This window comes from Polyergus mexicanus, unplaced genomic scaffold (assembly GCF_030449975.1).
Source record: "Polyergus mexicanus isolate NDT 795.1 unplaced genomic scaffold, iyPolMexi1.0 SCAF_21, whole genome shotgun sequence".
NCBI classification, from domain to species: Eukaryota; Metazoa; Arthropoda; class Insecta; order Hymenoptera; family Formicidae; genus Polyergus; species Polyergus mexicanus.
The window spans coordinates 3,666,053-3,693,099 of record NW_027223341.1 but is presented as its reverse complement, the minus strand read 5'-3'; the positions used below and the strand labels follow the sequence as shown (position 1 = coordinate 3,693,099).

At 35.9% G+C, this 27,047-nt stretch overlaps 3 protein-coding genes across 13 annotated transcripts; 2 read left to right on the top strand and 1 right to left on the bottom strand.

Moving 5' to 3' along the window:
• The first annotated feature begins 1,114 nt into the window (after positions 1-1,114).
• On the top strand, positions 1,115-19,103 carry Roe1 (grpE protein homolog, mitochondrial Roe1). 7 transcript variants are annotated; one of them, XR_011448240.1, is made up of 6 exons: positions 1,115-1,447; positions 2,050-2,467; positions 2,571-2,654; positions 2,703-2,845; positions 6,269-6,358; positions 18,982-19,103. XR_011448240.1 is itself a non-coding variant. In XM_070312051.1 (5 exons), the coding sequence occupies exons 1-4, from the start codon at positions 1,359-1,361 to the stop codon at positions 2,829-2,831; spliced, it is 720 nt and encodes a 239-aa protein (XP_070168152.1). In that variant the 5' UTR covers positions 1,115-1,358; the 3' UTR covers positions 2,832-2,845; positions 6,269-6,364. The 7 variants fall into 7 exon arrangements, 6 of the variants coding, with proteins under 6 accessions (XP_070168152.1, XP_070168149.1, XP_070168151.1 ...); XM_070312051.1 differs by lacking the exon at positions 18,982-19,103 and having other exon boundaries at positions 6,269-6,364; XM_070312048.1 differs by lacking the exons at positions 6,269-6,358; positions 18,982-19,103 and adding an exon at positions 3,585-3,817.
• Mlh1 (DNA mismatch repair ATPase Mlh1) lies at positions 3,182-8,139 on the bottom strand. Of its 5 annotated transcripts, XM_070312043.1 has the most exons (11): positions 8,049-8,139; positions 7,862-7,970; positions 6,657-7,048; positions 6,526-6,589; positions 6,263-6,462; positions 5,926-6,154; positions 5,609-5,810; positions 4,292-5,537; positions 4,129-4,192; positions 3,865-4,063; positions 3,183-3,725 (listed from the first exon to the last, which is right to left on the bottom strand). In XM_070312043.1, the coding sequence occupies exons 3-11, from the start codon at positions 6,767-6,769 to the stop codon at positions 3,433-3,435; spliced, it is 2,610 nt and encodes an 869-aa protein (XP_070168144.1). In that variant the 5' UTR covers positions 6,770-7,048; positions 7,862-7,970; positions 8,049-8,139; the 3' UTR covers positions 3,183-3,432. The 5 variants fall into 5 exon arrangements, with proteins under 5 accessions (XP_070168145.1, XP_070168144.1, XP_070168143.1 ...); XM_070312044.1 differs by having other exon boundaries at positions 3,182-3,725; positions 5,926-6,046; positions 6,657-7,970; XM_070312042.1 differs by having other exon boundaries at positions 6,657-7,970.
• A 3,410-nt stretch (positions 19,104-22,513) lies between the features above and the next one.
• LOC138942190 (uncharacterized) lies at positions 22,514-25,069 on the top strand. The gene has a single exon (XM_070312233.1). The coding sequence runs from the start codon at positions 22,514-22,516 to the stop codon at positions 25,067-25,069; it is 2,556 nt and encodes an 851-aa protein (XP_070168334.1).
• Positions 25,070-27,047: the final 1,978 nt, after the last annotated feature.

The following is a 27,047-nucleotide window of genomic DNA, read 5'->3' as shown; positions in this document are numbered from 1 at the left end:
GACCAAATCTCAAATACGAGTTCGCGTGTCGCATAGCGGTAAACCAACGAACTAGCGGTTGAATACTATTGTTTGTAAAGTTTTTGGAATGTTGTGAACAGTAACATTTCTCATGAAATATTAAATAAATAATAATTTTGGATATATGAAAATGTGCGCATCAAATTCAATTATTAATATTAAACGAAATTAATGTTAACAATTAATTGCATATATATATGTCCTCTGGAAATCCAAAAGACATCCAATATAATAGACAGAGCAGATATATCCTACAGACATCCAGGGGTTATCCAGTGGACATTTATAGGACATTAATACTTATTATAATACTTAAGATTTCTAAATTATATTAAATAGCCGACACAACTAAAAATAATTATGTATGCATATTAAATTTTTATAAATATATGTATAATAATATCTTAAAACATCCTACAAATGTCCTGAACCGTCCTGGACATATTCAGAATGATCCTGAGGATGTTTTGTGCTGTCTGGGAACTGTGGATTCTGACGGAGCAATTAAGGAGCAATCGTTTGAGCTATAATTTATTAAAAAATATGAACTCCCGGCACCAATTTATTTCCGGTAATAATAAGATATTAAGAGATTAAGACAGGTACATAGAGAGGTTAGGAAATCTCTTGTATGTGCAGTAGGCAATGTAGAAAACTATTAGAATATCCTTATTATTTATATAGATTTTTTGTTGCATACCTGTGTTTTTCATGCTGTCCGTAAATAAAAATTGTACTGTATTCTCTCGCACTTAAAATTTCACGTATATGTCACGTCATTGTCATACGAAATATTCAAAACAACTCCACCCCTCCCTTCCCCCCTCCATTAGAGTGCATTAGTTTTTTTTATTTTTCAAGACAAATGTGAACCAACAAACGTTTTAATTAGTTTTTCCGTGACCAACAAACGATTGCGCATAGATTGAACTTCGAAACAAAAATAATATCTTTCCGGCTAACTTCACACAAAATTTTGTTTTCATATTTTCAAAAAAAATATTAACCAACAAACGTTGTAATTAGGCCAACAATCACCAACAAACGACTAACAAACGATTCGTAAAAAAAAAATTATAAAAGTCAATGTTGACCGGTTAACTTTATGGAGTTGTTTCCACAGTCTAAACTTCGTGTCAATTCGCTGCCACTCCGATAAAGCTTGTTGATCGAAGTGGGAGTGAAATGAATGCAGTCAGTCGTGTTTCCATCGACTTAAATTTGGTTCTACGTCGAACTAGATGCGAATTAATACTTCGGTGGAAACTAGACCTATGTGTCGATCGTCGTATTTCATCATCCATTTCTCAAGATTGTGTCGATCGTGCGAGTAAATCATGACATCAATCGTTATACCGGTTGCAGTGCAATTTAGTCGCCTGACAATTGATAATTTATATCAAATAAATAAAAGAGGTTTACACAGGTATAACATTGTTATTTTTTGTTGGCGCGAATTGTGACTGAATGCTCGTTATGGTATCGCACATGTTGAGGTTAACTATTATAGATTATCATATTATTTATTTTCTATTATATTTAATAATATATATAACAATTCTCATCTATTAATACTGAACAATACTTAATTTATTTAATTTTCTTGAAATATCCAGCAATTTTTATACGCTTCTCTTAAATTGCTGTAATCACATCTAGTATCAACAGAAGTTAAAGACTTTAAATTTTAAAACTTTTTATTATTTAATAATCCAATAAATTGATAAATATAATATCCAATATTTCTTTTATAATATCTAAATATTTTTGTGTAATTTAAATATAAAGACAACTTTTTTTACCAGTTACATTACATTTTGAAATATGGTTGATCTTGAATGCAATAGAATAAAAATTTTTAAATCTTTTTTGTAAATAAATATCTGTATTAAAAATCTGTTTTAAAAAATTGATTAAATAATTATCTGCTAATAACTATCTCAGTAATTTTTTATTGCATAGTTGTATTAAATTGTGTTAGAAAATTGTTAAATTCTATTTTGTTATATGGATCAAACAAAATTATAGGTTGCCACAAATATCTTCTACATTTTCTTCGCAAAGACAATATTATGGTACAATAATAGAGGAGAAAAAATCAAATGCTGCTAATGTACCTCCAAAGCAAGAAGCTACAGAAAAAATTAAAACAGAACTTGAACTCATCAACAAAGAGTTCGCTGAACTTAAAGAATCTAAAGATGCGCTTGAAGATAAATATAAGAGAGCATTGGCTGAAGGAGAAAATATCCGAGTTAGACTCACCAAACAGATTAATGATGCCAAGCTTTTCGGTATCCAAAGTTTTTGTAAAGATCTTTTAGATGTAGCAGATATATTGGGAAAAGCTACCGAGAGTGTACCAAAGGCTGAAATAACAGAAAAGAATCCACATTTAAAAAGCTTATATGAAGGACTAATTATGACAGAAGCCCAATTACATAAAGTAAGATATGCTTTACCAACATATTCTTTTCAGTACAAAAAATATGTATAGTATCTATATAATGTTGTCTTGTTAATATTATTATTCTTTTATTCTATTTTAGGTTTTCAAGAAACATGGCCTAATTTCATTAAATCCAATAAATGAAAAATTTAATCCTAATGAACATGAAGCATTATTTCAACAAGTAAGATTTGTAGAATGACGATAGATAAAATAATTATATAATAATTAGAATAATGAAAAAAATTTTCAGGAGGTTGAGGGCAAAGAGCCTGGAACAATTGTAGTTGTATCAAAAATAGGATACAAATTGTACGAAAGAATAGTAAGACCAGCATTAGTAGGTGTCGCTAAAGGATAACTATTTAACTAAAGGTAGATAAAATCCATTTTCTATATGCTACAAATCGTTAAAATATATAAAGCCCAATATAAAATGATGTAAGTTGTATAATTCTCTTTTGTTTTTACGTTTATTTAAAATATAAAATAGAAGTCAATGTGTGTTAATATCCCATAAACTGTACAAGGGTTAGCAAAGAGAATATAATATGTTATCTTTACATGAAACTATACAAAGATTAGCAAAGGAAATATAATATGTTATCTTCACATAAGAGCTCTTGCTATGTTGTAATATATGTACATCTAAAAAAAATTCTTTTTTTAAGATATATTTTTCTTTTTATCACATGCACATACAGTTAGTTGCTAGAAGATAATGATAAATATGCAAATTTTATATGACAAAAATAATGATGTATATATTCAGTAATCTATAACAAATCTTGATACAAAATACTGATATTGCAAAAATATAAGTTATAAATGTACAATCATAATATAGGTTTGAAACACAATTTACATCAGATTTCATTTTATCTCAATTCAGTTCTTACATTATAGTCCATTAATGGCAAATTGTAGAGACATATCTTTGTATAATTCGTAATAGTATACGTTTAACATCTCTCGAATACTTTATACAAATCAGGTAAACTGGCTATTTGTAATATTGTTGAATCATGAGTGAAATGTTTCGGTGGAAGTAAATTCTCTTTAATCGCTGAATATAAAACATGTTCAGTTATATATTTCCAATCGTGTGTCTCAGGTTTTGGATTAATGTAGCTGTAAAATTTTGCTGTTTCACGACAGATATTCTGAAAACACATTTGTTCCTTTCTCCAATCAACTTCAGTTGATAATCGCATTACATACAATGGAATTTCTGCTTCATACGGAAAATATTTATCTGAAATATTATAAATAGTATATACAATTTATTTTTCTGGGATTATTTGAGAATATAATGTTACCTGATACTAATAAAAAATAAATTGGAAAAAAGGCAAATAATTGTAATTAATCACCTAATACTGATTTATACATACCTAATAACACAGGCAATGATCTTAAATTCCCCACCTTATCCATAACAATTGAAAAATATTCGTTCATCATGTCTGCTTTTTCTAAAAGTAATTCCTTTACCCTTGTTGCCAATTCATCTTTTGGCCCATCTTCTTCTATCCACCCAGTTTCTCCCGAATCTAAAGCAATCATTGCTAAATCAAATAGTGATATCCGTTCCTAAAATTTAAACTTGATATTAGCTATAAAACAAGTTTTTATTTTATCTCATCTGAAATACACACTGAAAATTTGATGACACCAAAATTTGCAAAATCATGAAGCATGATTTGGTAAAAAAGCTCCTCCCTAAAACAAGCATATATAGATATCTCAAAGTTAATTTTAAATAAACTTATGTATAATTTCTTAAATATCACTCATATATTGATGTGAAATAATTCTTACGCTAATTTTCTTGTATTGCATATATATAAATTTACTCCACTTTGTATCAAAGCTGAAGTTTGATCAATGCAGCCGACAAATGTCAAATTAGCGAGAATATTTTTTAATCCCTCGTGGCATTCGTCTTCAACTTCCTTGCGTAATTTTAAAATACTAGTCAATTTTACCTCATGTCTAAAATTATTTACAGAATACGACTTAAACTGCAATGTACATTTTGAAGATTCAACAGGAGTCTCCTCAATTGGAAGTATGTTTTCAGACTGATTTGTATTAGATATTGAATTTTGATCTTCTTTTTTATTATCATCTGTATTTTGTAATGTAATTTGTTCTTCATCTTCTAAATTTTTTTTTCTATCGTCGATAATATCTTTATTACCGAAGTATTGATACACTCGCTTACGAGCTTCATCAGCTATAATGTCTCTAGAATTATCTTCCATAGATTCATCCATTGTTTCGTCTAAATCATTTAAAAATTCTGTAATATTGTACATAGTATTTTCTGAACGAATATTGTCCGACTTGTCTCTTTGCATAGATGTACTTGGATTACAAGTGTTTTGCAACTCTGATGAGGTTGTACTTCTAATATCCGAAATATCACTCGAATGTGTTGAACTATTAACTGGAATCTCTTCAATATGAATCTGTTTTCTATATAATGATATAGAATTGTATTCTGTAATATTTAAATTCGAATCTTTCTCTTGACATTTATTATCAACAGATGGCTTTTCCCCAGTAATATGAGATATATTCTTCTCTGAAAGAATTTCAATATTGAGAGATTTAGGTTCTGCATTATGAATCGATTTTTCTATGAGAGTATTGCTATCATATTTGACAGGAGTATGTATGATGAAATTAAATTTATCCAATTTTTGATTGGACGAATCTGTTCTAATCATTTCTCTAGCATGGACTTTTTTCGATTTATCTGGATTTTCTTTGCTATATTCCGGCAAAACTTCTTCTAGGACTTCTTTGGTAATGTCTGCTTTTGGTAATCTAGCTTGCAGATAAAATGTTCTAGATGCACTGTTACCAATCAATCTTTCATCTAAAGCAAATTTTATTCTTTCGATTATTGCATCTTCATGAAGAAACCTAACTTCGTGTTTTGTTGGATGTACATTAACATCAATATTTTGTGGATTGATATCCAAAGATATATAACACCATGGATAGGCTTTTTTCGGCAGATACATGGAATATATTTCCTCTAACATCTTACGAATGGCTAGAGTATTAAATGTAAAAATTTTACATAAATATTAGAAAAAATATTGATAGACGCAAGATTAGACTTACAAGAAGAATCAACCAATCGATTGTTAATAAATAGGAGCATCATCATCCGTTTATTTGTGTAATTAGGATTTGTCACTAAACCTTGCATATTGAACTTATAAGCATCATCGTGCAGCTCAACCTCTAATAGTTCACGAGCAACTGGATTGCCATACAATATTCTTATATTACTCTGTTTTGTTGAATTATGTGGTGTTCGAACCTGAAAATATGATAGAATTATATTCAAATAGTTCAGAATATTCTATTAAAATATCTTTTTTGGACATATATATAATTTCAGATATACATATAAATAATTTTTTTAAATAATTCACCTGTGCACTTGAGTCGCCATGTTTTTTTAATATAAATCCTACTGTTGGATTGTGCACAGCATATTTCATGACTATTTCTGTAATCTTATTCAATTCTTCTGACGGATTCGACAAAGCCTTTCTTCGAGTTGCCACATTATAAAACAGATTTTCTATTGTTATTATAGTACCTTGATTTCCAGCACAAGGTGCTGGAGGTGCTTTTAGTTTGCTATTAATATATGATGCTCTATAATAGTGTGCAGAAAATATAATTTACATTTTAATATCAAAGGAAAATTACTTTTTCTGTACAAATTTTCTATATATAATTTTAATCAAAATAAAATTTGCATACTTGTAGGCGCATTTTTCATCTGCTGTTTTTGTCGTGATAGTAAGAAGAGCTATATGACTGATACTAGCCAGAGCTTCTCCTCGAAAACCAAATGTTGTAAGTATACTGAGATCTTCGAATTTTTGTAATTTGCTTGTTGTGAATCTTTCGCATACAATATCCATGTCTTCCTTTTGAATACCTGTACCATTATCTTGTATCTAAAAGTAAATTCAGATTATTTTATAGATATTCTGATACAAATTATATATCCTGTTAAATACCTGTAATAGTTTTAAACCTCCTTCCTTCGTAGTAATTTGTATATTTGTTGCTTTGGCATCTAAACTGTGACAAAAGCAAAAATTTGGTACATATATTAGCAAAAAATATGTAAAGTACAACTTGTACTAACCTATTCTCTATTAATTCTTTTAATGCATTTGCTGGCCTTTGGATTATCTCTCCGGCTGCGATTTTATTTACCACAATTTCATCTAATTTCCTAATTTTTGCTGACGTACACATGTTGCTGGAAATTGTTTGATAGATTTTTAATTATCTATAAAGCGACAAATACTCTTTCCTGGAGTCCTATATAGGCTGCGGTCGAGAAGACGCTAGAGATGCTTCGGTATTGCATTAACCAATCAGAATAAAGAAATATTTACTCTTTTTGTCCTGGTTGGTCAATCAAACACTTCGAAGCATTTGTAGCGGTTTCCTGACCGTAGCCATAATCAGCGAAGCGACAATGGCGTTCTGCTTACTGATTGGATGACCGCTACGGACCCGTTCCACTTAAGGCTATTGCACACAAATTCCATAAACATAATACATAATACATAACATAAGCTCAAGATCCAATCAGATAGCTGCTTTAATCTGATATGCTCAGGAAACGGAAAGTCACTAAAAAGCTTAACCATAAGAAGAATTTCAATCGGGTGAAATTTTTACGTACACGGAATCCATAGATGTGAGTGAGATGGTGGCTCAAATGATTGTGGAGCATCTATGTTCTATCTGCGCAATGATAATATTGCAAATGCTATACTTGGGGCGATGCGTGGCGTTGGGCGTAGAGTCGCAGGCTGGTAATCGAGGGATTCCAAGCAGTGGTCTAGTTTTCATCGAAGTATTAATTCGCATCTAGTGCGGCGTAGAACCAAATTTAAGTCGATGGAAACACGACTGACTGCGTTCATTTCACTCCCATTTCGATCTACAAGCTTTGTCGGAGTGGCAGCGAATTGACAATTTTATTTTATATTTAAATTTTAAAATTGTCCTTGAAACATACGAAAAATATCCCTAACATATCTTATAAAAATCTTTAGAATGTTCCACAGGATCTCCCTGGATTCTCCAGAGGTTAATATACGGCTATCATTTACTCTTCCTCAGGACATCCAGAGGAGATCTGAGGATTAAAATGGGATATCCTGAGGATATCCTACATATATGTCCTGGATGCCCTTTGGACGTCCTAAGGACATCCTTGTGCTGTCTGGGTGTGTGCGTGTACGTGTAAACATTTGTTTAAATAAAAGTCTTTATTGTGCATAACAAAAGAAAATAAAATCATTTAAAGAACAAAGATGTATATCGTGCACTTACTATCCTCGGCATGTCTTACATTCTTATTTTTCGTAATTTTCAATGTTCACTGCCTTGTATAATTTCTCGATTCATTGCAACTTAGATTCCAAACACGTAGCACGTGGTCCTGAAATTTATTCTTAATTTATTATAAATTCTGTTTTGTATTAAAATGTTACAAAAATATGTATTTGAAATTTCTTACCAATGTTACAGGCATGAAGCCATTAAGTATTATAAGTATGTTTATAAAAAAATTATAAAAATTCAGTAAAATAATAAAATCTACGTCGTCAATTCCGACGACGTCATACGTAATATAATGTTATAGAGTTGAATCTTGTTCATTTTGCTTGCTCTTAAGGACCAGCGCACATGAAAATATTTTATTGAGTCCTTCATTTTAGAAATAAAAGACTCTGATTGGTTGAATCCTTTATGCCGCGTGCATAACGCATAATGCATTTTTTTGAATACACAAATTTAAATTACAAAAATGCGACTTTCCCAAATAAAAATATTAATGAATATGTTATTCCCAAATGATTTCTAATCGATTCCGTTCATAATATTTATTAAACATAATTAAGATCTGCTAACTTGACGCTCGATAAATTTTTATTATTACAAAAAAAATATTGTTTCCTAAATGTTAAAATGATTTTCCTAAACTTCCCCAAAGATTCCTAAATTATATAATATAAAATAATTAGAAAATATTTAATTTCTCTGCTAACTCTACGGCGGTGAAATTTAGTCGGTGGAAACGGTTGAGACTAAATGGTGCCAACATTTATTTTTCATTATTTTATAACCATCAATATATAATCGATATATAATCTATATATCGATGTTCGTAACAGTTATCGTTTGTTCGTATTAATCATCAAAACGGAAAATTAACAAAAAGATTGTCAAGGATTATGTTTATTTACATTCACAAGCAAAAGTTAAGTTGGCTCTACTGAAATATCAATTTTTCTCGCTTCTATTCTACTTTCAGTGGAAACAGTACATTAAATTCGATGCGCACCAAAACAGAATCGGATTGACGACTTTGATGGAAACTAGACATTTCCAGGTTCGATTCCGCTCGGATCCCATTCTCCCATATGACTTAAAATGAAGTTTTCATACATTATCCTATATAATGCCTATATTGGTTTATCATATATTATCCTATCTAATACTTATATTAGTTTATCATATATTAACCTATCTAATACCTATATCTAATTAATGGTGTATAGACAATTCCTTTCGGAAAGTCTCCCAGCCATATCAGAGAAGAAGAGAAGAAATGCTATACTTTATATATTTATCTATAACTCTGTTTTGATTATTGATAAAAGTCGGAAAACGAAGTTAAATTGATTAAAAAATGGAATAGTTATTGTTTTGACAGTTTTTTTAATGAGGTCCTATGAATATATACCAGAGAGGATAGTGATAAAAATTGTGAAGGACTCGATACAACGTAAATTACGAAAAAGATACATTATTAATTGATTTGATAAAAGGTTCTCATCTTTATGATAAATCTTTAAAACAGTGTTCGGATTTAGTTGCACATTTCGGCCCGATTCCGTGGCTCACGTCTATTGCCCCCCACTCACCGTACGTGCGTTAGCGACGAGACACCAGATACGCGTAACTAAGGAGCGCGACGCTTTGTCTCAGGAGCGTTCATATGTAAGAATGCCCAAATATAATAAATAAGACAATATCTTTTTAAATGCACCGCGAAAATTATCAAAATTCTAAAAGTTTTCTTCAATATTTTATATTTCATTAATATAAAATATTGAAAAAAAAACTTTTAATTATAGAGAAGTATTGTTTTATTATTATATTTGGGCATTCTTATATACGGACGCTCCTGAGACAAAGCGTCGCGGTCCTTAGTTACGCATATCTGGCGACTCGTCGCTAACGTACGAGCGATGAGTGGGGGGCAATAGGCGTGAGCCACGGAATCGGGCCGAAATGTGCAACTAAATCCGAGCACTGCTTTAAAAGATTATAAAGACTAATTAATGAAAGAAAAATCGTGGCTTGAAATTTCAGATGCAGTTATCAGGTAAACATTTTTCACCACGTAAATATTTTATTTGACTGCATTTTTTACCACTAAAATGATGTTTTTTTTATTCATGTTAATCAAAGTAGAAGTATTTCTAATCGTGTTTTTAATTTTTTATAAGAGAAATCGGGAATATAATAAGAGTAGTCTCAATTGGGTAGATCAACTTTAACATTTAGAATATTTTTATTGCAATGATTATTATATTAAAGATTCAATTAACATCTTTATAATTTTTTAAGTAAACCAATATCAACTTCGATGAACTCGTTTAAGAGAAAGGTATTCAAAGGAAAGAAAACAAAAACAAAATGAGACAAGAAGTGGAAGTGCAATCTAATCGAGTAGTATGGCCACTATACGAGACCATGAAGTTTTTTGAAAAACATATAGCAAAAAGAAAATAGATTTAGTACAGTGATACCAGAATCCAGCCTTAGTAGCGTACTATGCTATGGAGGAGATGACGCATACCGTATCATGAGGATCTTCCCATATATCGTCCATTGCTACAAAAAAAATATATATATATAATTTTATCATTATTTCTTTTTTATTTATTAATATTTTTCCAATATATTTTTAATAGAGTATTTTTAATCGAGTGCGTAGTTTTATTTTTATATTCATTATATTGTGTTTATTAATTATCATTATGTTCAAGATTGAAACGTTGAATTTAATCGATAAATTTAAACTGTAATTCAACCGACAAATCTGAACGGTAAGAGCCGCAATCAAAAGCCCGAGCGAGAATAAACATCGTCGCGATCAGCCAATCGGCGCGTGATCGCGTGATCATAACAAAGAAAAAGTGTGACAAACAGCTAGTTCTCGAAGGTTCAACGTAGAAAAACCTTGTTATTCCCATCGGCAGAGCGCGAGCTTCCGCGGTCGATGGATTTAGTCTGCCTGTAACGACGTTTCGAGCCGGTCGACGTTCATCGAGCTCGATCAACTTTCTTTCTCTATTCTCGCTCGTATCGGAGTCACAGTGGCTTACTCGTCTCAAACTCGAATTGTCTCGCATCCGATCGCACACATATTCTTACGACGGTCAATTCGGGAAAATCACACAGTCTGCCTGTAACGACGTTTCGAGCCGGTCGACGTTCATCGAGCTCGATCAACTTTCTTTCTCTATTCGCGCTCGTCTCGGAGTTACAGTGGCTTACTCTTCTCAGAATCGTTCCGAATTGTCTCGCATCCAATCGCGCACATATTCGCACGGCGGTCAATTCGGGAAAACCTCACGCTGTATTATTTTCTTTTTTCGTGCTAAGACATTGTGAAAGTTAATTGTTTGGAGTCCGAGAGTCGACGCTCGTTATCCGCATCGCGAATGTCCTCTGCCTTGCGCTAACTTCCATCCGACGTTCGCAGTCAAGATTTCCGTTATCGCGAGAGTTTCTAGCAAGAAGCTCTTAATCAAGATTTCCGATCCGCGCAAAAGGGCAGTAATTAACAGGACAATCAAGATATCTGTCGGAACCGCGGAATACGTGCCGTCGCTCGCTCCTATTCTTCTAAATAAAGCGAAATCAAATTAATTTGCATTCGAATCTTGTCTATCATCACCTTATCCTCCAGCGGATCTACGGATTCGCGTTACACACCGCTTCTCGCTCATCTCTGAGCGTCTCTCTCAAGTTTCGGGCGATCTCGTCGAGGTCGACTCTCGAACAATTATATTATTGACATTAAAAAAATTTCTTCTATTAATACATTACAGATAAAAATTTTGATTAATAGTTTATTTTAAAATATATAATTATATATTAATTTATTTAATTTTATAATAAATATTATACTCTATATCAAAACTATATATAAATCATAAACCAATTTTTTGTGGAAGTTTAACATGCCATCAGCCTTATAAGTATTAAGACTATTTGGCACTCAGAACTTTTTATTGCTATATATAGTCCAATTAAACTTGTGTAGTCTTATCACTTATGCAATTATTTATACTACCTTCCCTCTTTTCCTCTTTCTCTTTACAAAAGTTTGAGAATCAAGGCCCTGTTTGCCTACACCGATCAGATTGCCATAGTAAGTGAAAATCAAAATTTGTTTACTTTCGTCTATCTAAAAATGACTTCTGATTGGTCGTACTTCGCTCTTATGCCTACGGTTAGAATATCAGCTTATGGATCCATTGCTATTGGCTGACATGTTATATTACGCTCATTATTGGCTAAATCCTTATGGTACGTCTTAATGCTACGGCTAAGGAATTTGTGTGCGATAGCCTTTAACGACCGCAACGCTCACGTATCATTTCATCTTTGTTGTTCACCGAAAGTTAAATAAAGATAAATAATGCTCGCGAGTGTTGCGGTCGTTAAGTGAACGCATCCTATATTGGCGGTTAGTTTTGCACGTAGAGAGAAAGTGAATCCTACGTGCAAACTAATCGCAACTGATGTACCGTAAGTGAGAAAAAAGTATATTTGTAATGTTATTTTCTAAAAAAAAACATTTTGAATATCTTTGAGATATTTTTAAGACATTTTAGATTACACATGGACAGCTGCGGGACCGACATGGCGATCATGGGAAGCATATTTAAGACCATCTTAAGCACAATCTTATGCCCATATCAAACTACGTATTGAAAATTGAAGATTGAAGATTAAAGATTGGAATTTGACTAATCAGAACAAAAGGGATTAAAATTTCATTGTTCTGATTGGTCAAATTTCAATTTTGAATCTTCAATTTCAATCTTCAATGCGTAGTCTGATATGAGCTTTAAGATGCCCACCTAACCAATCACAGAGCTGTATTAACATCTTAAGACATTACTTAAGACGGTCTTAATATAAGAACTGACTATGAATACCGGTCTGAGCTGCGGATCCTAGTGTATGTCTTATCCAGTTATGTATAGAGATCAGTGTATAGGACTCTACTCTTCTTCTTCTTCTTCTTCTTGTGAATAGCACCGGGCCTGAGACACACAAGCCCACATGACCAAGTCGGTGAATATAAATAATGCTAACGTTGTAGAGATCAAGTTATGGGCTAGTATCAAAAATTTTATTTAAGGTCGACAGGAGAGACAGTAGAGACCTCTCGCGGGAAGCCGTGAATTACGAATTCGTAGTCTACGTCCTACAGCCAAAATAAAGAGAAAATCGGATTTTAATGATGATATTCGTATTCAGCAGCATCGTCTTCATAGATATACAGAGCGTTTTTTTTTGGAAAAATGATCAAAATAAAAATTCTAATACTAAACAAACACATACAGCTACTCGCAGATCGGGTGCAGTTACTCCTAAATTTATATTGTATTTATTATAAATTTTTGAAAGCTAAATTGCAAAATCCGGCTCTGTACGACTAATTATAACAATATAAAGAATACGTCAGAACAAGTTTCATGAAGAAACATTAATTTTTCGAGATGTAGGACGAAGACTATGAATTTCACCACGTCTGTATTTAAAGTGCAGTTAACAGCAGAACATGGGAACAGCAGAATATTCTGTGGTGGCACACTGGCCGCGTGACAAGGAAAGATGATTGCGTTATCTTTGTCTGTCTTTCATCGCGTATGTGTAGCGTCCGTGAAGACAAACACCGATACGTTGAGCACATGGATGCAGTTGGGAGATAATGTCAAACAAGGAGTGACAATCGCGTGCTATCCTTGTTCCTCTAACATATCGCTTTACGGCCGAAATACGGTCTGAAAATGCTTTCAGGCCTCTCGTGGCAGAAAGCAGTAATGCAACAAGATTAACGGGCGCCCATTCTTTGAGAATTTTATACTTGCATATATACATATGTGCATATATATGTTTAAATTGTAGTTAAAATTGTACGTGCAATTAAATATTTTGTATGATGATCAATAATAATAGTAGGATAACAGAATGAACAAATATATAATATGTAAAACACGGGTGCCTGTTAGACTTACAATTAGTGATTTGTTGCTTTACTACTATCGATACTTTGTGTATCATATCAGAGAGGGATAGAGATGAAGTAGTACGATTGTCAATCCTTGTTTGATATTATTTTTTAACAGTTGTATAATTGCAGTTTCATAGATTAACAATTATATTATTTTTCTTCAATTGTTCACACCAATATCGCATAAATACATAATAATATAATAAGTACTAATAGCATGAAAGCGTATATATAAATAATACGTAATGGCAAAGTGTAAAATGTTCAATCTATCACGCAGTAGACTCAAGTTCGATTCCACATACATATATTTTTTATAATACTTTTTGTTATATACATTATATTTTGTGTGAGAATTATATTTTAAAACAATTGTTGAAATTTTGAAAATATGTGGCCATATTGTAACATACATGTACAGGATGTCCGGTAAAGATTGTGCCAACGCTTGTGAGCGGGTAGAGTATAGTAAACTGAACAGAAAAGTTCTGTAACATTTTTTTCTATACCGCTTAATAAAGGAGATATTATTGAGTAAATTTTGGTCAATTAGCGCCGACTTTTAGCCGGACGCACATCGGTGAGCCACCCGCCTGATAGTGTGCGTCGCCGTAGCGACGGAGCGCTCACGCACACTGCCAGGCTAAAGGTCGGAGCTGATTGGCAGATTTTATTCAATAATAATTTCTTTATTAAGCGTTATAGAAAAAAATGTTACAGGACTTTTCTGTTCAGTTTATTGTGCTCTACCTGCTCACAAGCGTTGGCACAATCTTTATCGGACATCCTGTATATTGTACATTATAAAAAATTTATCTTATGTAATCTATTATTAATACGTGTGTATTTTGTAATAAACCAATAATAGCTATGAAAAGCTATTATTATCTTATAGCTATTATATTCTTGGTACAATTGAAAAAAGATAATATAATTTTAATCTACGAAACTGCAATTACGATTGTTAAAAAATAATATCAACAAAGTTTGACAATCGTGCTTATCCCTATCCTGCCAATGTGATACACGAATTGATAGTAATAAAGCAACAAATCACCAAGGCTAACAGGCACCGTGTCTTACATATTGTATATTTGTTCACTTTGTTACCTATTATCCTATTATTATTATTGATCATCATACAATATTTAATTACACGTACAATTTTAACTATAATTTAAACATATATATGCACATATGCCCGTTAGTCTTGTTGCATTACTGCTTTCTGCTACGAGAGGTCAGAAAGCATTTTCAGGCCATATCTCGGCCGTAAAGCGATACGCTAGAGAAACAAGGATAGCGTGATCGTTGATCATTTTCTATTTTTCCTCTCCATGGTGCGTCGGCGCGAGCAATGCAACCGTATGTGTACGTATACAGACATACATCTATACATCGAAACTGAGAATTCATTCCTCAGCGTTGGTAACCCTAAAAGCTGAGTTTCACCGCGCGAGGTCTCCAATGTCAATTCGGAGTTTGCCCGTCACTCCTGTCGACCCTTAAATGAGAGTTACTGATAGGATGGTACAGAAAGAATTCCTCTTTAGAAGAGGAGAATAGAATTCAAAAATAAGGTCCAAAGGACGCACGCGTTACGTGAACACATCCGTACTCGACTAAGGCCGCAACGGAAGTTTAGGACTCTATTCTTTTTTCTTGATATTTATTATTAAGACATATAAAAAAAACTGGAGGAGTGTCGAGCTCCGTAAAATTAGCCGGATCACTTTAACTTTTTAATAATTAAAATTTTCTAATCGTTTGGTGGTCGTTTAGTAATGATTAGTAGCCTAATTAAAACGTTTGGTGGTCAATCGTTTTTTTAAAATTAAATAATTAAAATATTGATGTAGAGTTAGCTGGATATTTTTAATTTTTAGTCTAATCAATTAAATCAGGGCTTATTCGAGGCAGAATCGTTAGGTGGTCACAAATCCTTTATTTACAATGTTTGGTGGTCCATAATTTATCCAAAAAGTAAAAAAAACATGTGCGGTTAGGTAGCGGGGATGGCTAACTGGAAGCTGTAAAGTTAGCCGAATAAATATATTATTTACCAACCAATCTTGTTCAAACTGATTTTAATTGAAAGACAATCGTTTGGTGGTGATTGGTAATTTAATTACAATGTTTGGTAGTTAATTATTGGGCTACTACAATTATAAAACCATATGCGCTGATCCTGCGCCTGCGCGTGCCTTCGTCGTGTAATGGCTCTCACAGACCAGCGCGATATCCAATGAGAGCTCTGTTTTTCGGAAAAAATAAAGCTCTCATTGGATATCGCGCGCGCGTCGTAAGAAGATCGCGGAAATATTGCTTTGTGTTTACATTTGAATATCTTTCCCTCAATGTTTATATTCCCAGCAAACACAGATACATAACTGTAACATTGCCATAATGAAACGCAATGTAACAAGCAATATAACGTATTTGTTACATGTAACATTTACGTTAGTTGTAATTTCCCACTCATATAAAATTGCAGTTATATTGTATAACAGGAATATAACATACTACTAAAATGTTATATGATTGTTACAGTCATCCCAGCAAACACAGAATATAAATGCTATAATGCTATAACTGCTATAACTGCTATAATTGCTAACATGGGAATAACATGTAATGTAACAGTTGTTATGCCTAATTTATATTGGGATTATATAATTGTCTCTTATTTATGCAATATAACACCAGAATATATAACTGCTATGTAACATGGGAGTAACATTTAATGTAACATTTGTTATACCTAATTTATATTGAGATTATATAACTGTCTTTTATTTGTGCAATATATTATGCAAAATCATATATTATCTCAAGATATACTAACTAGATAATCATAGAGTACAACTGTGTAAACATATCATATCGTTATACATAAACGTAAAATTGTTTCACGAAGCCAAAAAAATGTCTAACAAAAATGATTATATTCGCCAAAGATATACAAAACTTATTTTATTTAATCACTAATAGTATTTATTTTGTTTAGACTAAACTTTATAAAAATTTATTTTTAGTATTATTTTCTATATAGTCTAATATATATTTTCGTTATATAGTTTATTTTCTTTATTTTATGTTTTGTATTTTTATCAAAGATCCTAATTATTTTGTACCAAAGAATAAAAATAAACATTTTTAGCAGTACTAAACATAGCTTTTTAAATTAGTCTCTACATATACCAGCGCATGCGCATTGTGTTAAAAGTACACGAATTGTGAGAGCGAGAGGTTGATATATGTCTGCACCGTGATGTTTTCGCCAGCGTTGAGCTTTGACTAGCAATATAGTAGTATTACATATATAGTTTATAATGATCTCAAAAATGAAAATTATACATATCAAACAGTAAATCATTCTCAAAATTTCGTGGATCCTAATAATCAAGTTCATACACAAAACAGAGAGATTATGGAGAGAAGTGCGTGCTAATCTTGTAACGGTTCACCTTTCCCGTATGCCTCGCCAGTGTCATATTTACAATGAAAACGTGCGACAGCGGTCCGTACAAAAGTTCGCAGGAACAATGTTGCAGTGATAGGCGCGTGTGCAAGGCTCGCGAAGCGAGCGCGGCTCATGCAGACAGTGCTGGGGTGTTCTGCGGTCGCTGTGTTTATATGCAAGCAATTATTATTATTACAATAAGGTAGATAGCAGCTACTACAAGAAGGAGATCTTAAAGACTACGAGGTGTCGCGTGACCCTTAGTGTGGTTCCAATCGCCTGATCGCCTTATCCTTAGAAGGACGGGGCGTCGCGGCGTCGGCACTTTCTGCGGCTTATCCTTAGAAGGACTAGCACGCTGGTGTAGTCTAGAGGCCACGTATAAAGGTGGAGTTAGCGCGACGCGGGTGGTTATCCTAAAATGATTAATTAATTCTATGAGTGCGGCGTTCGGTCGCGGTATAGGTACAAAGTAATCTTACGGTCTAGCGGTTCGCGGTATATGTACAAAACGGTCTTACAAGCTATCAAGTCGCGGCATGGATACAGAGCGGTCTTACGATCTAATCTGGACGCAATATACGCGGAACGGTCTTATCGTCTAACTGGACGCGATATTTACAAAACTGTCTTATGGTCTAATCGGATCTGGTCGCGATATGCGCGAAACGGTCTTACGGTCTAATCTGGACGCGATATTTACAGAACGGTCTTACGGTCTAGTCTGGTCGGGTCGCTATATACGCGGAACGGTCTTACGGTCTAACTGGACGCGGTATTTATAGAACGGTCTTACGGTCTAGTCTGGTCGGGTCGCGATATACGTGGAACGATCTTACGGTCTAATCTGGACGCGGTGTACGCGAAACGGTCTTATTATCTAAGGATGCCCCGTCCCAGCTACCGGGTAGCCCGGCATAACTACGGGTAGCCCGTAACCTGGTTTAACGCAGGATAGGATGCGCCGTCCCAGCAACCGTGTAGATCGTGATCTGGTTTAACGTGGGATGTCAGGATGCACCGTCCCAGCAACCGGGTAGCCCGGCATAACCACGGGTAGCCCGTGACCTGGTTTAACACGAGAGGTAGTTTCGGATCTGGAGTTGATGAGAGGACTCAGGATCGGGAACAGGTAACGCTACGCTTGCCGGACCGCCTTATATACCGGCGGCCGGCCTCCCACTCACGCGAGTCGGCGCGTGGTGAAGCGGTTCCACGGTAGGGCCGCGACACGGGCGTGAGAGATTAGGGGCGCCGTAGGCGTCGGCGTCAAGCCTCGGTAAATGCGGGCGGCTGGTCGACCCGCGAGGCTGGTAACGCTATCGTTACAATCTTCCACGTTTCGGTATTCGAGAATATCATTATCAACATTATATTGCTGAATTTTTATTTAAAAGATTCTATACTCTGGATAAACGTATTGACGTTTTTTTTTTTCAAATAATGAGTAAACTACATCCAATAAATAATTAATTTAACATAGTAATATTTTATTTTTGAACACCCTATATACAAACTTGCATGTTTATTTAAGTGTATGTGTGTAATATAAAGGATTATTTCTGTAAACTAAGTCCAATATCAAGTTTTTCATTGTCAAACTACGTACAAACCTTGATTTATACAAATCTTTGTATAATCTGTTTGTTAATAACTTTTCAGTATACAACGAGCGATGGCTCTTTAAGAGTTACTCAGGATGACGACCCTGACAATATATATCAAGATCAAGGTCATTGAGGCTGGGTCCCCTTTTGTCAATATTTGCCGATATTTTTTTAAGACATATAATTTAATTACAAGAAATCAATGGTATGTTTTCTAAAATGTTCTTGCTTAAAATATTTAATATATAATTCATAGAAATATTTGTTTTTTATTTACATTTTCAAATTGCTTCGAAATCTCTGCCTTTTCTCAACTGTTTCAGGAAATTTTATGATGGACCCTGCTAAGTTATTTAAAAAATCCATAATATTGTCACAAACAAGATGAAATATAGATTCTGCCATAGTAAACCTGCTTGCTACAATTCTAATAATACTTTTGTTACCTGCAAACCTTTAATGAAAACACTAATAAATAAATACTAACATTAAATAAATATATATAGATATATATATACAGGGTGTCCCATTTTAATCTCCTCAGGCAAATATCACAAAAACCAAGCCCGGAAGAGAAAAATGTTTCAGACAAAAGTTGTTTAGTTTCGAGGGGGCCATAAGATGGTGACAATGATTTGACATTGAAAAATGATTTAAAGGTCATGTGAAGGTCAACTTTAAAATCTTAAATGAAAACCCCCATTTTTTATTTAATATTCTTGTAGCAGACATCGAGAGCTTTCCAAAACACTATAATAAAATATTTTTTTATTAAATAGTGGTACTAAGAGAGTTCTAATTTGAGTCTATGTGGTGAGGGGTGGTGAGGGGCGAGGGGAAACCGGCGCAGGGTGGTATGACGTCACGCAGGGAGGGGGGACCGCGGCACGAGTCGTCGAGATCGCCTGGGAGATGGCGCTCGGCTCGATCGGGGGTCGCGGTTCCTTCCCGGCGCGACTCGACCTTTCGGGGGCCGCGGTTCCTCCCCGGCGCGACTCGTTCTTTAGGGACTCGCGCCGCTTCTAGCGCGCGATCAGCGAACGGACTCCGGGTATCAGGCGTCGAGAGAGACGGGGATCGTCGGAGGGCGGTCGAACGGAGAGAGGAGCGTTCTCGTCGCTCTTTTCGCGACGCACGTTAGCGGCGATACGAGCGCGCTTATCGCATTTCGGGGCTGAATTTTTTCGTTTACGGGTACAGATTTTCTTAAAGAGAAATCCTTACATATATAGATATATTTATACAGGACAGATTTTCTTAAAGAGAAGCGTCGCGAAAGAGATAGCGTTTATGGAGTGAGCGAGACGGCGCGTGCGGTGTACGAGCGAAGGAGATAGCGCGTGCGGTGTGCGTGCGAGCGGGATAGGTAGTGCGGGCGATGTCCGGCTGCTAGAATATTCGCAGCAACGTGACTCAAGGTTTAGATACGTTTATCGATGTATTACAAATATCGGCGAGCGCCTAGTACTGCGGGTACTTTGCAATTTTTGTGTGAGCTAATTGTTCGGTACAGCGGAAGATTTCGCGATAATCCGCAAAATGGAAATTATGGAAAATATCGCGCGGACTGAACGCGACCTGTTGGAGCTGTCGCACCGAATCGCTACTTTGGGCGAGTATTTCGCGTGGGCGCAGCGATGCGAGGAATTTATCGAACAGCTTGGGGAACGCAGCCGCGTCAAGCGTCTGCGATTCTCGATCGGAGTTCGACGATCTCTGGTGGCCAGAATCGCGCGACTCGAGGGTGCGAAGACTCGATTAGAGAGACGGTTTATACATAGCGGTGGTGATTATAGTGGTGACAACAACGCGGAAAGACTCATTTGGCGAGAGATCGATACCGCGTTCGAAAACCGTATACTGACCGGTGCGGTGATTAATGCGGACTATATCGAACCGCGACAATTTCTCGAGAACGCCAAAGACATTGTGCTCGAACGCGTACAAAAAGTTATGGAAAGATGTAATAACGTGAAAGTGAACACCATGTTCAATGGTGAGTTTGTGTCGGGTGATAAACGCGCCAATAAGAGTATCAATACCAGAAACTATGAACTCTTTCGCAGGTCCGATCTACACGAGTGGTACGAGCGACGCGTCGTCGAGCCCACCCTTGCCTCGCTCGAAAAATTTCAAGAACGCGATAACGGGTGGGCATTGTCGCGAATCCTCGATTTAATTGTAAATATAAATAAATATAATCCAATGCGCGCGGGATGCTATATTAAATTACCGCGAGAAATAATGATGAAGAGAGCGGTAATAAACGTGCAATCTAATGACAATGCGTGTTTCGCATGGGCGGTGGTCGCCACTCTGTATCCAGCCGAAAAAAACGCGGGTCGGGAATCTTCGTACCCGCATTACACGACAGTGCTGAACCTCCAGGACATTGAGTTTCCAGTGACCGTTAATCAAATAAAAAAATTTGAACTTTATAACGGCATTTCGATAAATGTATACTGCATCGAGAAAGAGAATAATATTGTCCCGATACGTCTTTCGGTGCGAAAGAAGGACAGACACGTCAACTTGCTGTACGTGCAAGATTCGCAAGACCTTGGACATTTTGCGTGGCTCAAGAATTTATCCCGCCTCGTGAGCTCGCAACTGAGCAAACATAATAGTCAAAAATATATCTGCGATCGGTACGTATATATTTAATAAATTTAATTGCAGAAATCTTTGAACAAAAATTATTTCTTTTACAGATTGTTGTGCCTCCGGAGAGGCACGGTAGTTGGGATCGTTTGCCGGAAAGAATTTGGGAATTCGGGCTCCGCCTGAGAACTTCACTGTTTTTATTTGTTTAAAGATTGACACCTTTTCAGTTAAATAAATATATTAATATCTATTTTATTTGTGACTTGATTACAATGTTCCCGCACTTTCGCTCGCGTCGCGTATCACGATAACGGATATCTTAACGTGCGCGTGTCTAGAATCGAGTTTCGGTCTCGAGACTCGCCTCTCGCTTCTTCGTATATATTTCTGCCGACTGCGTGGCTATTCAATATTATAATAATTATTGATACTCGTTTTGACACTCGCGGTTGTTAGAGATATTGCTCGCGTAAAGGAATAAAGATTGCCCGCGTAATATTAATTAATGATCAAGACTGCCCGCGTAATATTAATGGTAAAGATTGCCCGCCGTTCGTTAGCGGTGGGCCTTTTTATTAACTCCCTTTGGCTACCCGGGAGGGGGTCGTTTAGCGACAAGGCTGTGTGTCGTGTCGCTTGATTTTGGCAATATCCGGATGCAAGTTAAGAAGTTCTAAGTAGGACTTCTTTGCTTGCACTTTCGCAATTTCATTATTCCTTTTTATTTCGCCTTTAAGTAGGACTTCTACGTTGCATTTTCGCAATGTCCTTCTTCCGCTTGTCCTGATTTCCGCGTTTTCGCAATGAAATGATTGCACGGTCGCTCGGGCTTAGCGCGTGGCTCGCGTTGTCAGCGCTTTGTTCGGTCAACGCTCGTAACGTGATCTGTATTCGCGTTACACGTTGAGCAATCATATAAAATAATATGTATTTAGAATAATATATTTAATAATTCGTGTATAGCCTGTTCGGGCTATAACAAGATGTTTGCATTACTTTGGCTCGAACAACAAGTTACAGTCACATACTGTCGAGAGATGAACGAGTGCGCTATCCGATTACCGGGCGATAAGGACAAGTGGCTTACGTTCAATAACTATCATTGGAAAGAGCGGTTTTTTTTCGTCGTGTACGCCGACTTGGAGTGTGTTTTAGAGAAGACGGAGGAAGAGAGAAACTACCAACATCATAAAGTATTTAGCATAGCATATCATGTACATTGTTCGTACGATGATTCGTTATCCGCGTATCATCATTCTCGCCGCAGCACCGATTGCGTTTCGTGGTTCGTGGAACAATTAAAAAATTTAGCGCAACGCGTAAAGGCTATTTTAACCACGAATGTCCCCATGGTAAATTTAACGCGAGATGAGCGGGAAAAGTTTTACAGCGCGATACACTGTCACATTTGCGAGAAACTATTCGCGCAAGACGATACATGCGTACGCGATCATTGCCATTTAACCGGGCGGTACCGAGGTCCCGCGCATTCAAATTGTGATTTAAATTATAAAGAATCTTTTTGCATTCCCATAGTATTTCACAATTTATCCGGTTACGATTCACATTTTATTATCGAGGAAATAGCAACAGCGTTCAAAGGCTCGATCGATGTACTACCGATAACGAAAGAAACGTATATTTCATTCACGAAACACGTTAAAGATACTATCGAAGGATCAGATTCGCGAAGCGATATAAAGTTACGGTTCATCGATTCGTATAAATTTCTCAGTACTAGTCTCGAAAAATTGGTATCGTTTCTAAATAATGATAAACTTCAAATTTTAAAATCGAAATTTCAAAATTTATCGATTGCAGAGTTCAATTTATTGACACGAAAAGGTGTCTTTCCATACGAATACATTGGCTGTGTCGATAGGTTGCACGAAACGTGTTTACCGCCGCGCGAATCATTTTACAGTTCCTTGACCGGTGACACCGTATCCGAGAGCGATTACGCGCACGCCGAGAATGTCTGGAAACGGTTCTCCGTACGAACCTTGGGCGAATACAGCGATCTATATTTAAAACCGGATGTCTTGTTATTGGCCGACGTTTTTGAAAATTTTCGCGACAAATGTATCGAGAGTTATGGGCTCGACCCCGCGTATTACTATACTCTTCCCGGATATACGTGGGATGCCATGCTAAAATATACGAATATTACGTTCGAATTGTTAACAGACATTGACATAGTTATGTTTATCGAACGTGGTATACGCGGTGGCCTGAGCCAATGTTACGGCAGATACGCGCGAGCCAATAACAAGTACACATCGTCTTACGATCCATCGAAACCATCGTCGTATGTGATGTATTTCGATGTAAACAATTTGTACGGTTGGGCGATGTATCAACCGTTGCCCTATGCCGATTTTCGATGGGTCGACGACATCTCTAATTTTGACGTTAGCGCGATCGCTTCGAATTCGCCCACGGGTTATATTCTCGAAGTCGATCTAGAGTATCCGCAATATCTTCACGACGCGCACGCTGACCTACCGTTTTGTCCGACGCGCGATAAGCCGCCCGGTAAGCGGGAGGACAAACTCCTCGCGACTCTGTACGATAAGAAGCGTTACGTGATACACTATCGCAATCTGCAGCAGTGCACGCGTCACGGCCTTCGCGTCACAAAGATACATCGCGTATTGCAATTCGCTCAATCCGTATGGCTTCGCGATTACATCGAACTCAACACCCACTTTAGAACACTCGCGAAAAACGATTTCGAGAAAAATTTATACAAATTGATGAACAACGCGGTTTTCGGTAAAACTATGGAAAACGTGCGCAATCATATCGATGTAAAATTATTGACAAAGTGGGACGGACGATACGGCGCGGAGGCGATGATCGCGAAACCAAATTTTCACAGCAGGAGCGTCTTTTCGGAAAATCTGATCGCCGTTGAATTGCGCAAACTCGAGGTGAAATTCAATAAACCGATCTACGTCGGTATGTGTATACTCGATATATCGAAAGTGTGTGTATACGAATTTCACCACGAGTACATGTTACCGTTATATCGCGAAAATTGTAAAATAATGTACACGGATACAGACAGTTTGATTTATTACATCGAGTGCGAGGATATGTACGAGAACATGAAACGCGATATCGCTAGATTCGACATGAGCGATTATCCGGCTAACAACGCGTACGGTATACCGCTCGAGAACAAGAAGGTGCCGGGCTTGATGAAGGACGAGAATAACGGTGCCATCATGACCGAATTCGTTGGACTCAGGGCGAAGATGTACGCGTTGAGGGTGGATGGTAGGGAGGACGCTAAAAGAGCAAAAGGCGTCAAGCGTAACGTCGTAGCGCGTACTATAACGTTTGACGATTACACGCGGTGCCTGCACGATGAAATTGAAACGACTCGACAGCAGTCCCGCATAAGATCAAAATTGCACGAAGTGTACACCATCAGCGAGACAAAAATCGCCCTGAGTCCGTACGACGACAAGCGATACGTCATACCGCATTCGATCGATACGCTCCCGTGGGGACATTACCGAATACCTATATAATGTATATATGTATATGTATGAGGAAAACAAAAGAAATATATTTCTATCTTTCTTTTTATATTTCATATTTTATATGCTATATATGTACTACGTATCGCTTAGGTTCATGCTCCTCGCATATTCACTTACGCGTTCACTCTCTTTCTCTCTTTTCTTTCTGCTCGTTCATTACTGTATTCTTTTGTTCCCATTATTATATTCTTTTATTTGCTCAACTTTTATTCTTTCTATTCTCGTCTTCCTACATGAAAATAAATTTATTTTTATACAGCATAAATGAGATACACGATAAGTTATTTTCTTTTCCTATTTATATCTATAATTCAAAAGACGAGAATAGAAAGAATAGAAGTCGAACAAATAAAAGAATATAATAACGGTAGTGAAAGAATACAATAAAGAACGAGCAGAGAAAGAGAGCAGCTTGAATAAACGTGTAAACGAATGTGCGAGGAGCACCATATACTTATAATCTTCATGACAATTTATTATTTATAGTTATTTAGTAATTTAGAAATGAGTAAGCAAAATTTGATATAAATTTATCCTTTTATGTTATCAAACATTTGCATATTTATATAAGCTTGCCAATATTTATAGAAAATAACCTTTTCAAACATTTGCATATTTATATAAGCTTGCCTATATTTATAGAAAATAACCTTTTTCTAAAGCAAAAAATTTAGAAATTTAATTTTGTTGTAAAATATTAATAAATAATGTGAGAAAGAGAGCAGCTTGAATAAACGTGTAAACGAATGTGCGAGGAGCACCATATATACTTATAATCTTCATGATAATTTATTATTTATAGTTATTTAGTAATTTATAAATGAGTAAGGAAAATTTGAAATATAATTTTGAGAGATTTGCCCCTCTTTGCCCGCAGACTTTTCTTTAAAAAGAATAAGTGTCAAAAGGAAGAACGAGCAGAGAAAGAGAGTAGCTTGAATAAACGTGTAAACGAATGTGCGAGGAGCACCATATACTTATAATTATAATTATAAGTATATGGTATATACTTATACTTATAATCTTCATGACAATTTATTATTTATAGTTATTTAGTAATTTATAAATGAGTAAGGAAAATTTGATATATTTTATCCTTTATTTTATTAAAGTAAATTATACGATTAAAAGGGGAGGAAGCAATCCGCATGCATACAAATAAGCTGAAGCTGTTTATTGAAAATTAAAATAAACACCCTATTCGTTGCGAGAACGACCAGGATACCGCATAAGGTCAAGAGCACGACGAAGGTTCGCCAAGCTCGCACGACCTCGACCCTCAGAGGGACGACTCCCGGCGAACTCCACCATTCGCTCGAAACGATCTCGGCGATTAAGACCAGGGCCCGCGGGAAGTTGAATAGGATCCAACGCTCGAGAGACCCACAAGTTACGGAAAGTCCCTGTATCCGCAAGCCGACAAATATCCATCGCCGTCCAGAATAAAGGCAAACTATGCCAAGGATGAGGCACTACCTCACACACAGTACGACGACCACTTGCACAATCCACAGAAATATGGAGCGAAAACGGCTCTCTACTGAGATATACAGCCTCACAGGCCCGCTCAAAAGGATCGCGCGGTAAAACAGGGCCGCACAAAGTAGAATTATTGCACGCTCTGCATATCAAGTCAGAAGGGTTGGACACAGATTCCAAACACCAAAAACAGAAATTATAAGATTCCATGACTACTAGCGAGTATGTCACTGGACGAACGTCAATAGGAGACTGAACAATAAAGGAAAAATGACCCGCGGGATATAACCGCGAGATAAAAACTAAAGTATATAATATCACAGGATACTCGTCAGCTGGAACAGCCGACGGTCCGAAGGTCTCACGGAGTCATATGAAACGGACTCACAGAATGAAATTCAAATGTTTGAAAAGGTTATTTTCTATAAATATAGGCAAGCATATATAAATATGCAATGTTTGATACTCTGCGTTGATACCACTGCTT